The sequence below is a fragment of the Primulina tabacum genome, chromosome 16 (genome assembly GCF_025594145.1).
Source record: "Primulina tabacum isolate GXHZ01 chromosome 16, ASM2559414v2, whole genome shotgun sequence".
Classification (NCBI taxonomy): domain Eukaryota; kingdom Viridiplantae; phylum Streptophyta; class Magnoliopsida; order Lamiales; family Gesneriaceae; genus Primulina; species Primulina tabacum.
Window position 1 is genome coordinate 9,952,286 of NC_134565.1, and position 17,412 is coordinate 9,969,697.

General features: G+C 38.8%; 1 protein-coding gene across 1 annotated transcript; it reads left to right on the forward strand.

Annotated features, from left to right (window-relative positions):
- Positions 1 to 1,740: 1,740 nt before the first annotated feature.
- LOC142529632 (protease Do-like 9) lies at positions 1,741 to 16,867 on the forward strand. The gene is made up of 9 exons (XM_075635207.1): positions 1,741 to 2,342; positions 3,957 to 4,156; positions 4,240 to 4,420; positions 13,565 to 13,756; positions 14,594 to 14,826; positions 15,831 to 15,932; positions 16,028 to 16,078; positions 16,188 to 16,292; positions 16,385 to 16,867. Exons 1-9 carry the CDS (start codon positions 1,766 to 1,768, stop codon positions 16,481 to 16,483), a joined length of 1,740 nt encoding a protein of 579 aa, XP_075491322.1. The 5' UTR covers positions 1,741 to 1,765; the 3' UTR covers positions 16,484 to 16,867.
- Positions 16,868 to 17,412: the final 545 nt, after the last annotated feature.

Sequence of the window (17,412 nt, forward strand, 5' to 3'; positions counted from 1 at the left end):
TTGGTTCTCAAATTAAACAATAGTACCTAAACTAAAAGCTTCTCAATCCCTGGACTAACGCCTAGGCGCTGACGCTGTGGCGGTCACCAGTGTCTGGCATCAGCGCTATGACGCTCCTAATTCGAAGCACAAGAGCTGCAGCGCCTAAAGGGCAGCGCTGCGACACTAATCCTACGGCTGAAAGGCGTCCCAAACACCTCAAAGCCAACTTCTACTTTACTCTCAACCAAATCGAACCAGCCTCGAACCAACACTTCCTAGCCCACCTTAGGACCCTCCTGGACCAATCTAACCAAGAACCCTAGCCCCATGCACGATGTAATACACACAAACCGTAGGATCACCAAAAGAACTCCAACCAGGACCAAACTTGGAACAAATCGCTCGATCGGATTCTTGGTCAAGTCCAGTAGGGTTCGAGCCATCTTAGACCATGACTTAGACCCACCAGGGTTTGGTCCATGACTTGGATCGACCCTTGCACCGCCAGCTCAGCCCCAACACCCAATCCACTTACAACCAAGCCGTGAACCCAATTACTCGATCGGCCTACGCTAGAACTCAAGCCTCACCTGACTCCACCCCCTTGACCACCTAACTCGGCAGTCCCCTTGCACAAGAACCATAAAAACATGAGTTATGCACAAGAACATGAGTTTTCACGAGCAACCGAAGCAAAAAACGTGTTACGCATGCAGGGTTTATGAAATTGACACACATGACAACATAACACAACATGGATGATGTGAAAATAAAGATACAAGGCGTGCCTTAGCATTTAATATGATCAAAAGCTTGAATATCTATGCGCGAGACGTGAACCGGAGAGGTGGGGAGACGTTTTCTTGAAGAAACAACAATGGCCGATGGCTGTTGCTGAACACGAGAGGAGGCTGCTGAAAACTAAGGGGGTGGGTGGCTGAATGCATTAGCTTTAGGGTTAAGATTAGTTTAGGTTATAATTGTGTCTTAAATATTGCTTTAATGGGCCAAAAATAAGGATTAAGGGATAAAAATAAAAGTGTTGAGCCCATTAAACATTAAAACAAACCCAACAAGCCCAAAAACACTCCCGAAAAATATTACGTTTTGGTACGTTTTTGAAAATATTGTCCGAGTCTTCAAAAAGTTTCCCGATTAGATAAAGTTCGCGTACCGATTAAAAATATAACTCGGCGAGTAAAAATACCCATCGAGGCCCATTTTCGAAAAAACCAAAAAAATAATTAACTAAAATTAATTATTAAATAAAAATATTTTTCTTGACTATCCCCGGTCTCCGTTCCTCGTTCGAACGCGAAATGCAACTTAAAACCCTAATGCATGAAGTTTCAAAATAACTTGTGAAATAATACCTATTCATGCAATAATCATGCATTAAATACGTAAAAATCAATAAACACATATTTTAAAATAAAATCCTAGATTGCATGCATTCATGTTACGTAGATCGAATTTCCTGGACTTTACAAATTATAAAGTAGGAACTAAGCTTATGTTATATTTCCAATTATTTATTTTTAAATTCTTATACAAATAATGAAAATGTGATTGCTTTTATGGTTTTTGAGTTAAAATATGAAATAATGACATGAATGAAAATATGTAGAGATAAAAAAAATTGACATATATAGAATAATTGAGAAATAAAAATTGTTGGGTTTCACACAAAGCCCAAAATGTCACTTGCGCCCAAAATATGGGCCCAAAATGATATTTCCAATTCTTTTAATTAGATTTTCTCCCTTCTGCATACAATTCCATCATGTGCCAGGAAACCAAATTAAAAAGGAAGCGCGGCCGCGGCGCTGAATCCCGGCCGCCTGTCGCCGACGCACTAGATAACGGAAATGATTCCTCTCCCTCCGTCGCCGCTGTCTCCTCCGAAAATGACGTTGTATTTTCAGTCAGCAATGTGGAGCTCATCAACCCTAGTTCTCCCAAAGCCTCCCAACACCACCTCCGGCGCCGAGGCCGCCCAAGAAAAATCTTGAAGCCCGAACCTCCTGCTACTTCAAAAACCCTGGCATTAGCCACTCCACCCATCCCTAATGGATCATTGTCAGCTGCGCTGATTAACGCGGATAGTGTAGCTAGGGTTGTTCCCGCCATGGACTCCGTGGTTAAGGTCTTTTGTGTTCATACGGAACCGAATTTCTCTTTGCCATGGCAGAGGAAAAGGCAGTACAGCTCGAGTAGTAGTGGGTTTGTTATTGAAGGGCGGAGAGTTTTAACCAATGCCCATTCTGTGGAGCATTATACACAGGTTAAGTTGAAGAAGAGAGGCTCAGATACTAAGTATGTGGCTACCGTGCTTGCCATAGGGACGGAATGTGACATTGGTGAGACTTGCTATTTGTTCTGTTGATTGATGAGTGATGTATCATATTTTCCTAGGGGGAATTGATCTTAAGTTGATTAATGTACTTTTAAGCTGACTATTACACATAAAATTTGATCGTTAGATTTTTTTCGTTTTGCTGATTGTTATTGTTTCCTCAACCTATCTGGTTCCAGTCTGATTTTATTGTGATTGAACTTGTCGATGTTGTGAATTACCTGTGACCTTGTGAAAGAAATCCAGCTGGAGCCTTTTTGAGTTTAGTTAACTTTGTTGTCTCATTTACTTTTGGGTAATCGAGAGTGAAAACAAACTTGTTGTGTTTGTAGTAATTTAGTTTATGGAGAAGTGCCAAAATATTATTTATTTCTTCTGACTCTGTAAATCCAAGGTAAATATGTCTTGTGTTTTGGTGTTCTCGGCATTGTATATTTTTATTTTTTTTAAAATCATCTACCAATGGTATTTTTCTTTTTAAGTTTTTTTTTTTGTACCAACTGTATAATAATAAAAATAATTTTAAAAATAATAAGAATCTGAAATTATATAAAAAAACTTAAAATTTCCAATGGCTATTGTATGCGATTGTGATTTTTTCCTATGTGTATTCCTTCATTTTAAATTTATAATAAAATTTTATTTTTAAATAAATTCTACTCGTAAAATGAGATAAAATAATTTTAAATAATAATAAAAAATTTAAAAACAGTATTAATATTTATTTTAAAGAATAATAATTTAAATGGTGTAAATATAATTTAAAATGTATTTGTTTAATGTAGATAAGAATAAAGATGAATGAGTGAACAATGAGATCCATAAATAATGAGTCATGAATGTGAGAAAATATATGTGTTAATATAATATGTTTGTGGCATGTGAGTTCCACGTTTTTTGAGTAGGTGATGAGTGTTATAACTCTCACCAACGTGGATGGTCTTGCTGAACTCGTGTTAGTCTAGATGGGATTTCACCTCAATCGTGAAGATTCCAATCTTATAATTAGGAGAAATTTGTATTTGTTATTGTCCAAGTAGATCATAATAGGAGTTATAAGAATGCTTGGGGCATGGACTATAACATTCATGACTTCGCATGAGTTAATGAACAAGGTAAACAATTTGGCCTTTTCAGTTACAAAATGTTGTTGGGCCTTTGTGAGGACGTGCATATTCTCTGTCAGTATTTCCTATACATGGTCATAATGGACACTGTTGAGTACCTGATATTAACATTTGGAGCCTTAAAGGCCATCTGGAATGAGAAAACCTGGATAGATGCATTATCATTGTTTCTAGAAACATGAAAGAAAGAAAGTTCTGGTAGAAAAGATGTTTAAATTGGAAAAGAAGTGTGTAAAATATGTATATTCCTCTTGATTTGTAGGTAACTGGTCTACAAAAGGGTCTCGAGATGGAAAAGTGGATAACTTGTTACTGCTAATATGCGAAATCGAACTTTTCAAATAACTGTTTTCCCTATGGAATGTTAATATGCTTCAGTGACTTGCAGCTAATACTTTATAGTTAAATGACAAAAAAGGATAAAATACATCTATAGAAATATGCAACAGATTGGATTAGTTTATGAAGTTATTTCGCATGCGATGTTGCAGCCATGCTCACAGTGGAAGGTGATGAATTCTGGGAAGGGGTTTCACCTGTACAATTTGGGAATTTGCCTGCACTACAAGATGCTGTGACAGTTGTAGGTTATCCAATTGGAGGTGACACTATCTCCGTGACAAGTGGAGTTGTGTCACGGATAGAGATCCTTTCTTATGTTCATGGATCCACTGAACTTCTGGGGTTACAGGTAGGTCATTTCTGTTTAAATCACAAATATTAATAGCTGTCAGAATGAATTGTACCAATTTATTTCAAATTGTGATTTTGCAGATTGATGCTGCTATTAATTCTGGGAATTCAGGTGGACCTGCTTTTAATGACAAGGGAAATTGTGTGGGTATTGCATTTCAATCACTCAAGCATGAAGATGTGGAGAATATTGGTTATGTGATACCGACACCGGTCATCATGCACTTTATACAAGATTATGAGAAGAATGGATCATATACTGGTAAGTTCACTGATAGAATTCACCTGAGCCGATAGAATTGTAAGAACCAATTACAGAAATATACTTTGGACTTTTGTATTGATATGATGAAAATAACAAGAAAACAACCCCAGAGATGATCTCTGTGCAAATATTCTCCCTAGCCACTGCTAGTTACAACTCCAATAACAAAATAACGAACTGATTCTTCTCTCTCTTCTCTCACACCTTTTCTACTACTCCCTCCCAGTTGGCCTCTTCTGCTCCGCACCCAACCAAGAGTAGTAATATTTGCTCTGTCCCTCGTTTCCTGAACCGTTTGGCTAGAATTCTTTCAGGTTCATATGTGATAGCTAGATCTTTCTCCAATCCTTCTGGCAGCTTTGCTTCACCCTGTTGCTTATTGCCCAATGCTTTCTTTAAATAAGACGCATGAAAAACTGGATGCACCCTTGACCCCAACGTAGCTGTAACTTATAAGCAACATTTCCTACACTTGCCATGATTTTAAAAGGTCCATAATACCGTGCAGCTAACTTCTGATATACCCTCTTGCAAACAGATTGTTGTCGGCGTGGCCTTAATTTCAGAAAAACCATATCCCCAACTTGTAAAAAAACATCTCTTCAATGGTTGTGGGCATACTTGATCATTCTCTATTGAGCTCGGTGCAGATTATATTTTAACTGTCAGAGCAACTCATCTCTATCGTGCAACTCTTGAGCAACTACAGCCACCGATGATTCTCCTGGTAGATATTGAATTATGTTAGGTGACTGTCTTCCATATACGGCCTCAAAAGGTGTCATGCCTGTGGAAGAGTGGAAAGTGATGTTATACTAATATTCTGCCCACAGAATCCATTCTGCCCATCCCTTAGGTTGCTCCGATGCGAAGCATCTCAGACAAGTCTCCAAACATGAACTTCAGATTGTCCATCGATTTCCGAATGATATGCATAACTCATTTTCAGTTCGATCCACTGTAAGCTGAACAACTCCAACCATAAATGACTCAAAAACACACTGTCCCTGTCACTAACAATCGTCTTGGGAATACCATGCAATCACACCACCTCCTTCATAAACACTTTAGCCACTCCTCTTGCTGTAAAAGGATGTTTTAGCAATAGGAAGTGAGCTGTCTTAGAGAGTGTATCCACCACTACCCTGATTATCTCGAAACCTTTGGACTTAGGCAGCCCTGTAATGAAGTCCATTGCCAAATCTTCCCAAATTGCCTCTGGTACAGGTAGTGCTTGTAACAAAACAGCCGGTGACTTAGCCATATATTTTTGTTGTTGGCAAATGTCACACTCAGACACAAATTTGTACACATTATTCCTCATTCCCAGCCAATAGAAAACTGTTAGCAATTATTTTCAAGGTTCGGAAAGCCCCAGAATGGCCTCCCATAGGTGTAACATGGAACTCTTCAATCAACTTAGGCACCCATGCAGAATTCTGTGGAATGACCACACGGTCTTTGTACATCAATCGCACATTAGCCATTGAACAAAAAGCATGGTTACCAATTCCTTCTCTGATGTCTCTAATTACTGCTTGCAACTTGGGATCACTTTCTACCTCCAATTTGAGTTCTTCCCATTCCAGCCATACCGAACAGAATTGTCAATTCACATTCTGACCCATCCTGGACCATGCATCAGCTACTGATGAAACGTCTACTACTGATTTTTTTTTTTGTAAGCTATTTTCGAAAATTACACATGCATTTAATAGATAATTTACTACTAGAGGAAAATACTGCAGTTAAATAATTTTAATATCGTCAAATTCCTAGACTATGGTTTTAAAGGAACTCAAATTTAACATTCAAAATCCTGCTAAATCATAAACACAGTAAAAGATGAAAATGTATAAAAATAACAATGTTTCAATCCTGACTCATAAACATATAATGCGTAAAACATATAGGTTAACGTGCACACACCTAGCTCCGCCTACTCAGTCTTCGGCGCCTTCAGTCTCCACATCATCATGCACATCTACATCATTCACACCTAGTGAATTTAAAGACTCAACACACCTGAACCGTGATAGCAAGTACATATACATAACATGCAACAGTGAAACGTACTGTAATTAAAATACATTTCATGATCTTAAAAGCATGAACTTAAACATAACATGTCAAAGCATAAACGTATCCATAACATATCACATCATATCCACATATATGTGTTCATTTTCTTTTATTGAATTCAGTTCATTAGTTGTGACTTTCGTATCAGCTCTAATTCGATGGATCCATCTACGTATAACCGTGGTACCCGGCGGCGAGGACATCAGCGATAGTTTTACCCATCCACTGAGCCTTGGCCTTACATGTTCATGTTTGTGTTCGTGTTCGTATTAGTTACAACCAACTCCTTTCCTTCAAAACATGTCATGATATTCACCACTTATGAAAATCATGTATATACGTGCAATTTCTTAAAACCATGCATGCAATATATTTTTCGTATTTTCATAAGAATTCATATTCATAAAAATTCATATTCATAATAAGCATAAACATTTTAAACATGCAATTTTGGCGATTGTCAGGATTGTTAACTCGACCCGGGTGCAAAATGACCATTTTGCACCTGGGAACCCTAATCGACCATTTTACCTCCGGCTCTCAAAATTTCGACCCGATGTCAACCAGACTTATTAAAACAACTCAGAACATATTTAAAACCATTTCTTAGACGTAAACTCGAGCTCATGCAAGAACTTCTATAATTCGTTTTAAAACTTGGACCAGGTCCCGGTTTTAACCCTAAACTCAACCAAAACTTTCCAAACTTAAACTATGACTTGAACCTACATGACCAGCCCTAGAACCACTTGTTTCAGACCACCTTAGACCTGTGCAACGTATCCGAACCCTAGTTGCCCCTCTTGACCAGCCTATTCGATCATAGGTCCGAACCAGCACGTCCAGACCTTAGCCAGCCACCCTAGGACCATGACCAGAGCCACATGCACCTCACTGGACTACCCGCAAAGAGCCATGCACGCAAGAACGCAGCATCGCCCGATCAAGCTTCCCTACGCGTCTGCATGCCTAATCGCCACTGCTAGCCCCTAACCCTTTGAACCAGCCTAGCATCGACCTCCCAGGACCCTGACTCAGACTCTCCACTGTCTGAACCACGGCTTGGAGCAGGCCTGCACACAGCTACCTTGACCCATCCCTCGATCGAACCCCCTCCTAGCCCTAAACATAAAGATCCAATCGCAACTCTCACACAACCCGTTACCGATTTGTTTCTCACGCCTATGCACCTTCAACTAGACATGTTTGAGCCTTCTAGCCATCAGTCCTGCCAGCCCCTTGCAACAAGAGTAAAAAACGTGAGAATCAATTCATAAAAATAGGTTTTCTCCATGAACTTGCATTCGAAACTCACAAAACATTAGAACGACAATAAATCATGCACAATCAATCGAAAACTCGTATTATGGTGTGAAAGACGAGAAAATGGAGGTATCAGGCGTGTCTTTGCGTATTTACGCTCGAAACTTCGATGCAATCGCGTAGAACGGGAACAAAGGGACGGGGAAGAGTTCTTATGAATTATTTTTGAGAAAACCGAGCACAATGGCTGCTGAAATGCCACGAGATGCTGCTGCTGGGACTTGGGAGGGGTGGCCGAATGCAATGAGTGAGTGGATTAGGGTTTTGGGTAGGGATGTAAATGAACCAAACCATTTGTGAGCTATTCGAAGCTCGATTCGATAAAAGCTCGTTTAATGAGGCTCGTTAAGATAAACGAACCAAGTTCAAGCTCGATTCGATAAAAGCTCGTTTGAGCTCGTTCAATGAGGCTCGTTAAGATAAACGAACCAAGTTCAAGCTCTACAATATTCGGCTCGTTATCACGTGAACATGTTTGTTAGTAAATTCATAAGTAATATCTTAGATGAAAAATAATAATTTCGATATTTAATTTATTGATTCAACACATTAATTATGAAGTATATAGAAAAATCTATTAAATTTATTTATTATAATAAATTGACAAATTTTAATAAGAATATTATATTTTTTTCTAAATGTATAATTTATCTTTTAATGAATTTAATGAATATTTAAATGTACAATTCATATTTATTGAGCTCGTTTCGGTTCGATAAAAACTTGAATAAGCTCGTGAGCCATGAATATATTTGTTAAATAAAGCTAGAGCTCGGCTCGATTATAAACAAGCCAAGCTCAAACATTCAAGAGTTCGGCTCGGCTCGACTCGATTACATCCCTAGTTTTGGGGTAGGGTTTGTTATAATAAGATTGTATGATGGGGCACTTTAATTAAAAAATATTTGGAGGAGTAGAAGTTTAGGGCCAATATAACTTAAAGTAGGCCCATTACTCCCAAAAACACCATTGCAAAATATTTCTTTTAAGTATGTTTTTAAAAATCTTCCCTGAATCATCAAAAAGCCTTCCGTGTTGCTAAAAATTGCATACCGGTTTAAAATATGACTCGATGAGGCTCATGGTCCAGCACATGCGAAGGATTCGACATGTACTTTCGCAACATCGAGACGTGGAACACATTATGAACTCCTGCCAGGTTCGGCGGTAATGCGACTCTGTAAGCTAGTGTCCCAACTCTCTCTAAGATCTCGAATGGTCCTATTAATCTAGGACTGAGTTTGCCATTTTTCCTGAATCTCATCACACCCTTCATCGGTGCGACATTCACGAATACTTGATCACCCACCACAAACTCTAGATCCATGCGCCGCTGATCTGTATAACTCTTCTGTCGGCTCTGAGCGGTCTTCATCCTTTCTAGGATTTTGACCACTATTTCTGCAGTCTGACTGACAATATCTGGCCCCAACACGCCTCTTTCCCCTGCCTCATCCCAATAGAATGGTGACTTACACTTTCTCTTTCGAGCGAGAAATACTACTAAAAGTCCTAATACATGAAATCTTAACAACCATTAAATAAAATACCTATCCATGCCATGATCATGCATTTAATGCATTAAAAATTATTAAGCACATATTTTAGCAAAACCCTAGATTGCATGTAGTCAGGTTACGAAGTTCGAATTTCCTAGACCTTTCAACTAATCTTCTGCTGTAATAGGCTCTTTAAAGACTTGTAGTCATTCATAATTGTGAATTTCTTTCCTAATAGACACGGCCTCCAATGTTGGATTGCCATTATCAGAGACATCAACTCCTCAGAAGTAGATTAAGCTAAGGCCCCGAGCTGCCAAAGCCTTACTATAATATGCAATGGGCCTCCCCTCTTGAGACAATCCTATCCCCTTTCCTGAAGCATCACACCCTCGCAAGTTTTTTTTTTTGAAATCAGGTAACCGCAAAAGCGGGCTGTGCTAATTGCGCGGCTGTGCTAATAGCTGTTTTGAGCTGCTCAAACCTCTGCGCTTCCAAATTCCATTTGAAATTTTTCTTCATCAAAAGTTCAGTTAAAGGTTTGACTATCATCCCATATTCCTTTGTGAATTTTGTGTAATATTTTGGTTAATCCCATAAACCCTTGAATGCCCTCAACATTCAGAGGCGTAGGCAATTTCTGCACTCTCGGTTTTTTTTATCATCCATTGACACTCCTTACCCGGAGATTGTACGTCCCAAATATTCCACTTCTTTTAGCCCAAATTGACATTTCTTTCGATTCAACACTAACTGAGATTGGCTCAAAACTGTCAATATGATGCCAAGATGCCTCAAATGATCTTCCCACGTAACACTGTAGATTAATATATCATCAAAAACACTAACACAAATTGTCTTAAGTATGGGCGAAGTACCTCATTCATCATCACCTTAAAGGTCATCGGTACGTTTTTTTAGCCCAAATGACATCACAAGGAACTCGTAATGCCCCGAGTGTGTCCTAAAAGCTGTTTTAGAGACATCCTCGTTTCGTACATGAATCTGGTGATATCCGGATCGCAAATCCAGCTTGGAAAAATGCCTTGCCCCATACAACTCATCCAACAACTCATCCACCACTAGAATAGGATATTTATCAGCCAGAATTATGTCATTTAGGGCCCGATAGTCCACAAAGAACCTCCAGCTACCATCTTTCTTTTTAACAAGGATCACATGGCTAGAATACGGGCTGGTGCTAGGCTGAATCACCCCTGCAGATAGCCTTTATTTTTACCAGCCGCTCCATCTCAATTTTTGTACAATGAGCGTAACTATAGGGCCTCTCTACCACCGGTCCACAACCCTCTTTTATCTGAATGTTATACTGTTTACTTTTGGGAGGTTTCCATCAACCATAGCCCAAACTGCACCACATAATACCACATCCACAGTTTTGATTAGAGACCGAAGAGATACAATGGACATATTGATGGATGGGTCCCCTTGAATCTCCAATTCTCTTGACCCTTGTAAGGACTTCATCACCATCCGCCCCCAATCTACCCGGACTTCTCCCAGCAAGCTCAATCATTCCACTCCAGGATCAAATCCACACCCCCTAGCTTAAACAAATACCCAATCGATATTTACCTTACATACCCCAAGATCAACCGTTAACCCTCTGCACACCCCTTGACATGGGACTCGACAACCATTACCCAAATATACCCCAAATCGCTCACTCTCCTTCATGTCTAAACCCAATTCATCGATCAATTTTTTTGAAACCAAATTGTTGCTAGCGCCATTGTCATTGCAACGATACTTGTACACCCTATCCATCCTTTCAGCTTCATAGTTTGAGATTGGTTGACCCGTCTCACTGAAAATAACGGCAACTTCAATGTTCCATATTCCACTTCCTATCCCCCTACTTGCTCGCCCTTATCCTCTCCCCCATAAGCCATCTCTATATCTTCCTCTCCCCCTTCATCGTCCGTCATCACAGTGACTCGCATGATCTTAAAAGTGCACCTGTGTTGTGGTGTACATGACTCTCCTCATTTAAAACACAGCCTATTCTCTCTTCTTCTAAAATACTCTTGATGCGAAACAATTCTCCCATCCCTTCCTTGATTTGCCCAGGCGTTGGACCCCTGCTTCTCATTCATCGATACTGAATTTCCGGTGGTTGTCAGGAAACCAACTGTCACTACCTTGCGTCTTTGTATTCCACTTGTAGCTTCATTTCGACGGACCCAGCCCGCACTTTGGCCCGTCTTCTTGTCTGTTTTTGGGCCCAAGGCGGCTGTAGCACGGACACCGTGAATTTTTTTTTGAAGTATCGAACACGAATACAAATGGATACGGATACGACATGCGGATACGACATGTCGGATACGCATGTCGGATACAACAAAATTAGTGTCGTTGACTTTAGGGTTGACAAGTTGGATACGTTTTGGACACGGCCTGGACACGCCATTGATATGGCTTGGATACGTTTTTCGGATACGTTTTGGGCAAAATTGCAAATATTTAAAAGTTTCAGGGGTTATTTGAAAAAATTTGAAATTTCTGAGGATTAGTTGGAAAATAATTTTAAAAAAATTGGAATTGGGCATTGGCTTTGGGCTTTTATATCTCTAAATAAATTCTAATCGTCTTCATTCTACTCAACAGAGAGATCGACTCTCAATTCTCATTGTCTCTTCACACACTCTGTGTCTCGCCTCCCTTTCTGCTGTCGTTGCCGCCGCCGCTTAATGATTCTATATATATTTTAATGATTGTCATATCTTAGTCGTATCGTGTCTTATATTTTTAAAATTTGATGTGTCGCCGTATCATATCTTATTCAATACGATACCCGTACCCATATCCATGCAAACATACCAAGGCGGTATAGGCAGAATATGGGTCAATGGGCTAACCCTTAATTGATTATTCAATGCTGCGGGCCAGGGCCATGGCTCTGATAACTGTTTTGGACTCATGAATCCCAATTAGTCTGCGTATCTCAGTGCGTAATCCACTGAGAAAGTAGCCCAATGCTTGATTTTATGGCATATCATCGATCTGAGCCATAATTATCTCAATTTGCGTGATATAATCTTCAGTCAGCCGATCGCCCTGTCTCAATAATGCCAACATTTCGAAAGGGTTAGCCGCTTTTCTTCCGCCATAGCATTTTATCAGTTCTTCCGCAAATTCCTCCCAGATCATGTTGGCTATCTTGCTTTCAACCCATTTGTGAGTCGCCTCCTTCTTCATTTCCTTTAGAATGGGGCAACTCCTCGTGAATGGACTTTTTTGTAAGCTTGGCCAGGAACACTTAGATTTCCGATATTTCACCCACTGCTTTGTTGGGATTGGCTATGTTTCCTTGCAAATATTTGACCCCTCCTCTCAGTTCGGATATATCTGCTCCCACATTTCCTTGCATCCCGAGAAACACTTCCTTCAAACCCAGCACTGGATTTCCAGTGCCTCAAACCTTACTTCTGATTTCGTAGATGCCATGACTCTTGCTCAGGCTATCCAGCAGATCAGACCAATTTGATAGAATACACCCGAGCCGATAGAATTTAAGAAGCAATTACAGAAATATAATTTGGAGTTTTGTACTGATATGATGAAAATTACTCTTCTCTCACTTTTCTTCTGCTACTCCCCCCCACATGGCTTTCCTAACTTTCTCCTAGAGTACACGTATCGGATCATGGGCCTTGTTTCTTCAAGCCCACACTATCTTTTCCGCCCGTATCATTCACTGAGATAGAGATTACCTCACTTATTTCATTTCAATCTCTCCTGTTTTTGCGTTTGACTTGCAGGTTTTCATGGGTTGTTAAGTGAACAGGTTGATTTATATTGAATTGTATAGGAATTATATTCTATACCTAGAAGAAATGGTTTACACATTAGAGAGAAATTGTAGAATGTCAAGGTGCTTGTGTGAGATCCAACAAGACAAGTTGACATAATTGCGACTTGAATATGCATTACAGGATTCTGATTCCTACATATCTAAAATAATGTGCTCTCTCACAACTAACTTTTCTGTTCCCCCAGTCTTACAACTAGCATTGGTATTAGGGTAATTATTTAATTTGTCCGACTTGGATACTTGGATAAGCTCTCCGTGGTTATCATTGACTTAAGAATTAAGATTGAGTTCATCATCTTACATGCATAGATGACGTCGATGTGAAATGATTAGCAGATATATCCCGCGCTTCAATTTTTCTTGAGAATATATTACCTGAATTATTTGAGTGCTATGTGTTAGGTTTCCCTATTCTTGGGGTTGAGTGGCAAAAGATGGAAAATCCGGACTTGCGGTTGTCCATGGGGATGAAATCTGATCAGAAGGGTGTTCGTATAAGAAGAATTGATCCCACCGCTCCAGAATTCAAGGTTTTGAAGCCATCAGATATCATTCTCAGCTTTGATGGAGTTGACATTGCGAATGATGGAACCGGTAAGATCCAGAGAACAATTTCTAGTGGCCCTTACATAATGACATGTAAAAATGGTATCATTTCATCTTTGTGCTTAATCATGTGCTTCTTTTATGAAGTTATCTTTGGTGATCAATTATTTCTCAAATAACTTAATGTTGAAATTTTCATGCTTGATATTGAATGGAGAATTGAGCTCCATCAAGGAGGAAAGTTAATAAAATTCTATTTAATGTCACTGTGAATAACTGACAGTAACTAGACCTCTGCAGTATGCATATCTCGTGTAGTATAAATATGTTGCATTTCCCAAAATCATTTCCGACTGAGAGTGAGGTGGCTGGTCTGTGAGTTTGTTTGATGAGCTTCTATGACAGCATGGTTAACCATATATGCAAATAGTTGCTATAAGATGTCATGGCTTCAATGTCTCATCACTGTGTCTTGTGGTTGGTCTTGAATGTGACTTTTTGCATATCAGCGTCTGTCGAAATATGACTCCTGTTATGCTATTCTTGTTTTCTCAAAGTATCAGGTAAATTTCACATGCAATGGATGCTTTCTGTTACTGTGTCCCTTTGACTTAACTACTTGAACATGCTTGGGCAAACATGCAATTTGTCTGAATCATGTCCTCTTCCCCACCCGGGACATCAATGCAGGGAGTAAAATCAGTATGCCAATGGAGATTAGCTAAACTGTTACTTATATTCCCTTGCCACATATATGTTTCTCTATTGGGTACTTCATTCTGTACTTGATTTACAAAAACCCCAAGCTTGTCTCGTATTTTTTGTGATTGTTGTGACATTTCTTCAATTGATGATGCTCCTTATATTACTTTTGGTCTCTTGCAGTTCCATTTAGGCATGGAGAGCGTATTGGTTTCAGCTACCTTGTGTCCCAGAAATACACCGAAGATAGTGCCTCGATTAAAGTTCTTCGTAATTCTGAAATTTTCAAGTTCAATGTTAAGCTTGGTGCTCATAGAAGGTTGATTCCAGCTCACAACAAGGGAAGACCTCCCTCTTATTACATCATTGCTGGATTTGTTTTTACTACTGTTTCTGTTCCATATTTTCGTTCTGAGGTGAGTATTCCAAGTTTGTTACAGCCTTCAGGTTTTCCTGATTCTATTTATGCAATGTAAATGTCATTTTGAGCTTCTGACATCTTAAGTTCACAGCAACTAGAAGTGTGTTTAATGCAATATGGATTGTGCTGTACACCTATAAAATTTTGTCGTTTCCCATAATTTTAACTTACTCGAACGTGGGAAACATGATATTTGAGCTATGTAAATTTGAACTCCATTGGGATAGCATCTGTACCAGATATTAATCATGGACTACTATCCTTTTACTTTTTAATTTGACGTCTTTCAAAACTGCTCTTTTCAAAGTAATGTTTACCTTTTCTTTTCCCCTTCGGGTTGATTTCTTATGATAATGGGCATGTGCTTCAGAAGCAAGGGTGAGCTGCTTTGTAGTGGTACAGATTTTGATTGCAAGCCCTAGTGTCTTATCTGTGTTGGCAGGCTTTTTGTCTAGCAGCTAATGATCACTCAAGCATCAAAATAGTTCATAATTGGCATGGATTTTTTGGCTCTGGAACTTGTCTGACTTTGCATTGTTTGTCAAGGTTCTAGCCATCAAATGAAGAATTCCCTTTCCTTCACCACCTTCCTCTCCCTTGATTTATTTTTCTTCAATGTGTTCTATCTTAATGCTTAAATTTGTCCCTCTTTCGTTTTGAAGAGGTATTCTTGTTGATTTTCAGCTTGGTGTTTGACAGCTTCCATGTTTAGTTTCTATATAATTCCTCTTGAGATCCATTTCTATTGACTCCTAAATTTTGAGATCTTGTGTTCTATGCAAAAAATAAATCTTGTCTACTTGCTTAATGCTAAAACTTTATTTGTTTCTCTCTTTGGCTGTGAAGTTTGCATATCCCCATGATGCTCAAGATTCCAATGTCTACTCTATTTTTTCATTAATGCTGATTACAATTTTATATGATAATTTAATATATGAAACAAATAAATATAGTCAGTCATTTAGATTTTTTCTCACGTATTTTCTTCGGAATTTCCAGTACGGAAAGGATTATGAGTATGAAGCTCCAGTCAAGTTACTGGACAAACTCTTACATGAAATGCCTCAATCTCCAGATGAACAAATTGTTGTGGTTTCTCAGGTGCGTCACATCACTATAATACAGAAACCATTTGTATTTGATCTAAGAAGAGTGTTTCTCACTCTTGTTTCTTTGTTATTGCAAAATTATTTAAGGTGCTTGTCGCTGACATCAACATTGGGTATGAAGATATTGTCAATACTCAGGTTTGTGGTTTGACGACAGTTAACTCATGCTAGGAGTTCAATCGCTGCAAGTAATTTGTCTTCTAGCCTATTCCTTGATTATTATTCATTATGTTTCATGTCTTGTTAGGTTCTTGCTTTTGATGGTCAACCTGTGAAGAATCTGAAAAGCTTAGCCAGAATGGTAGAAAGCAGCAATGATGAATTCTTGAAATTTGATTTGGAATACCAGCAGGTGGATCTCTTTGTTCTTTTGTAGTGTTGGTGTACTATGTCAATTTATATATCCTGTTGCAGTATATTTTAACGCAATAATATTTTGAGCAGATTGTTGTCCTCCAAACAAAAACCGCGAAAGCGGCGACTTTGGACATCCTTGCAACACATTGTATACCGTCAGCAATGTCAGATGATCTAAAGATTTGATATCACACCATCTGGGGATCTACATCTACTTTCCAATTGGATTGTTGAAATTTCATTCTTATATCACATCTCTGCTTTTCTCGGTGTTGGAAGGCCACTTTTTCAAGTACCTACCAGTGAAACTATTAGCTAGAGACTTTCAGGTGAGTGAAGCAGACTGTCGTGAACTAGGCTCTTTGAATTGTCTGTATCTGCTGATTAGAGCCGTTTTAGGTGAGGCGAAGGGGTGATATTTTTTGCTTTTCCAATCCCCTCTTAAAAATAACTGCAGATTTAAAGTCAGGCGTTCCTTTGTTTTGATGACAGTGTTGGTGTTTCTTGATTCGTCACAAGTTGAATATATAATGGTTAACTATGCAATTCCAAAGTTCTGACTTTTAGCCAGTACAACTTATTATTTTTGTTGTTACTCGAACTAGTAATCTATGGTATATCCTGGTCACGGTGATTGGATTTCATAGAACAAATAGTTTAGTGGTTCTCTATCCTTGAAAAATTCCTTAAATCTCATTTGATTTACTTAAAAGATATAATTTTCATATTTAAAATTAGCCTAATTCCCTAATTCGATCAACCTGGTTGGTCAATCAGTTGAATTTTTTAGGTTAAGAGGTGGTGGGTTTTTGTGTACTATGTTGCGGCTAGGGATGAGCATTCAATTACTTTGGTTACCGACCGAACTGAAATTGATTTAATCGAACATTTTTAGGCTAATTGAACTTAACTGAATTTCAAAATAAAAACTAATTAACTAAACATAATTAAAATTGTACGATCGAGCGTTTGTAGCTTTACCAAAAACTATAGCTAGTAGTAATGGCGCAACTCAAATCTTTTAAACCGCACAACAGCTCAAGCCCCAAGGTTCGATCGCTTTACCAAGCAGGGACAATTATTGCACCCAACAATCTATCTCCCAATAATTATAC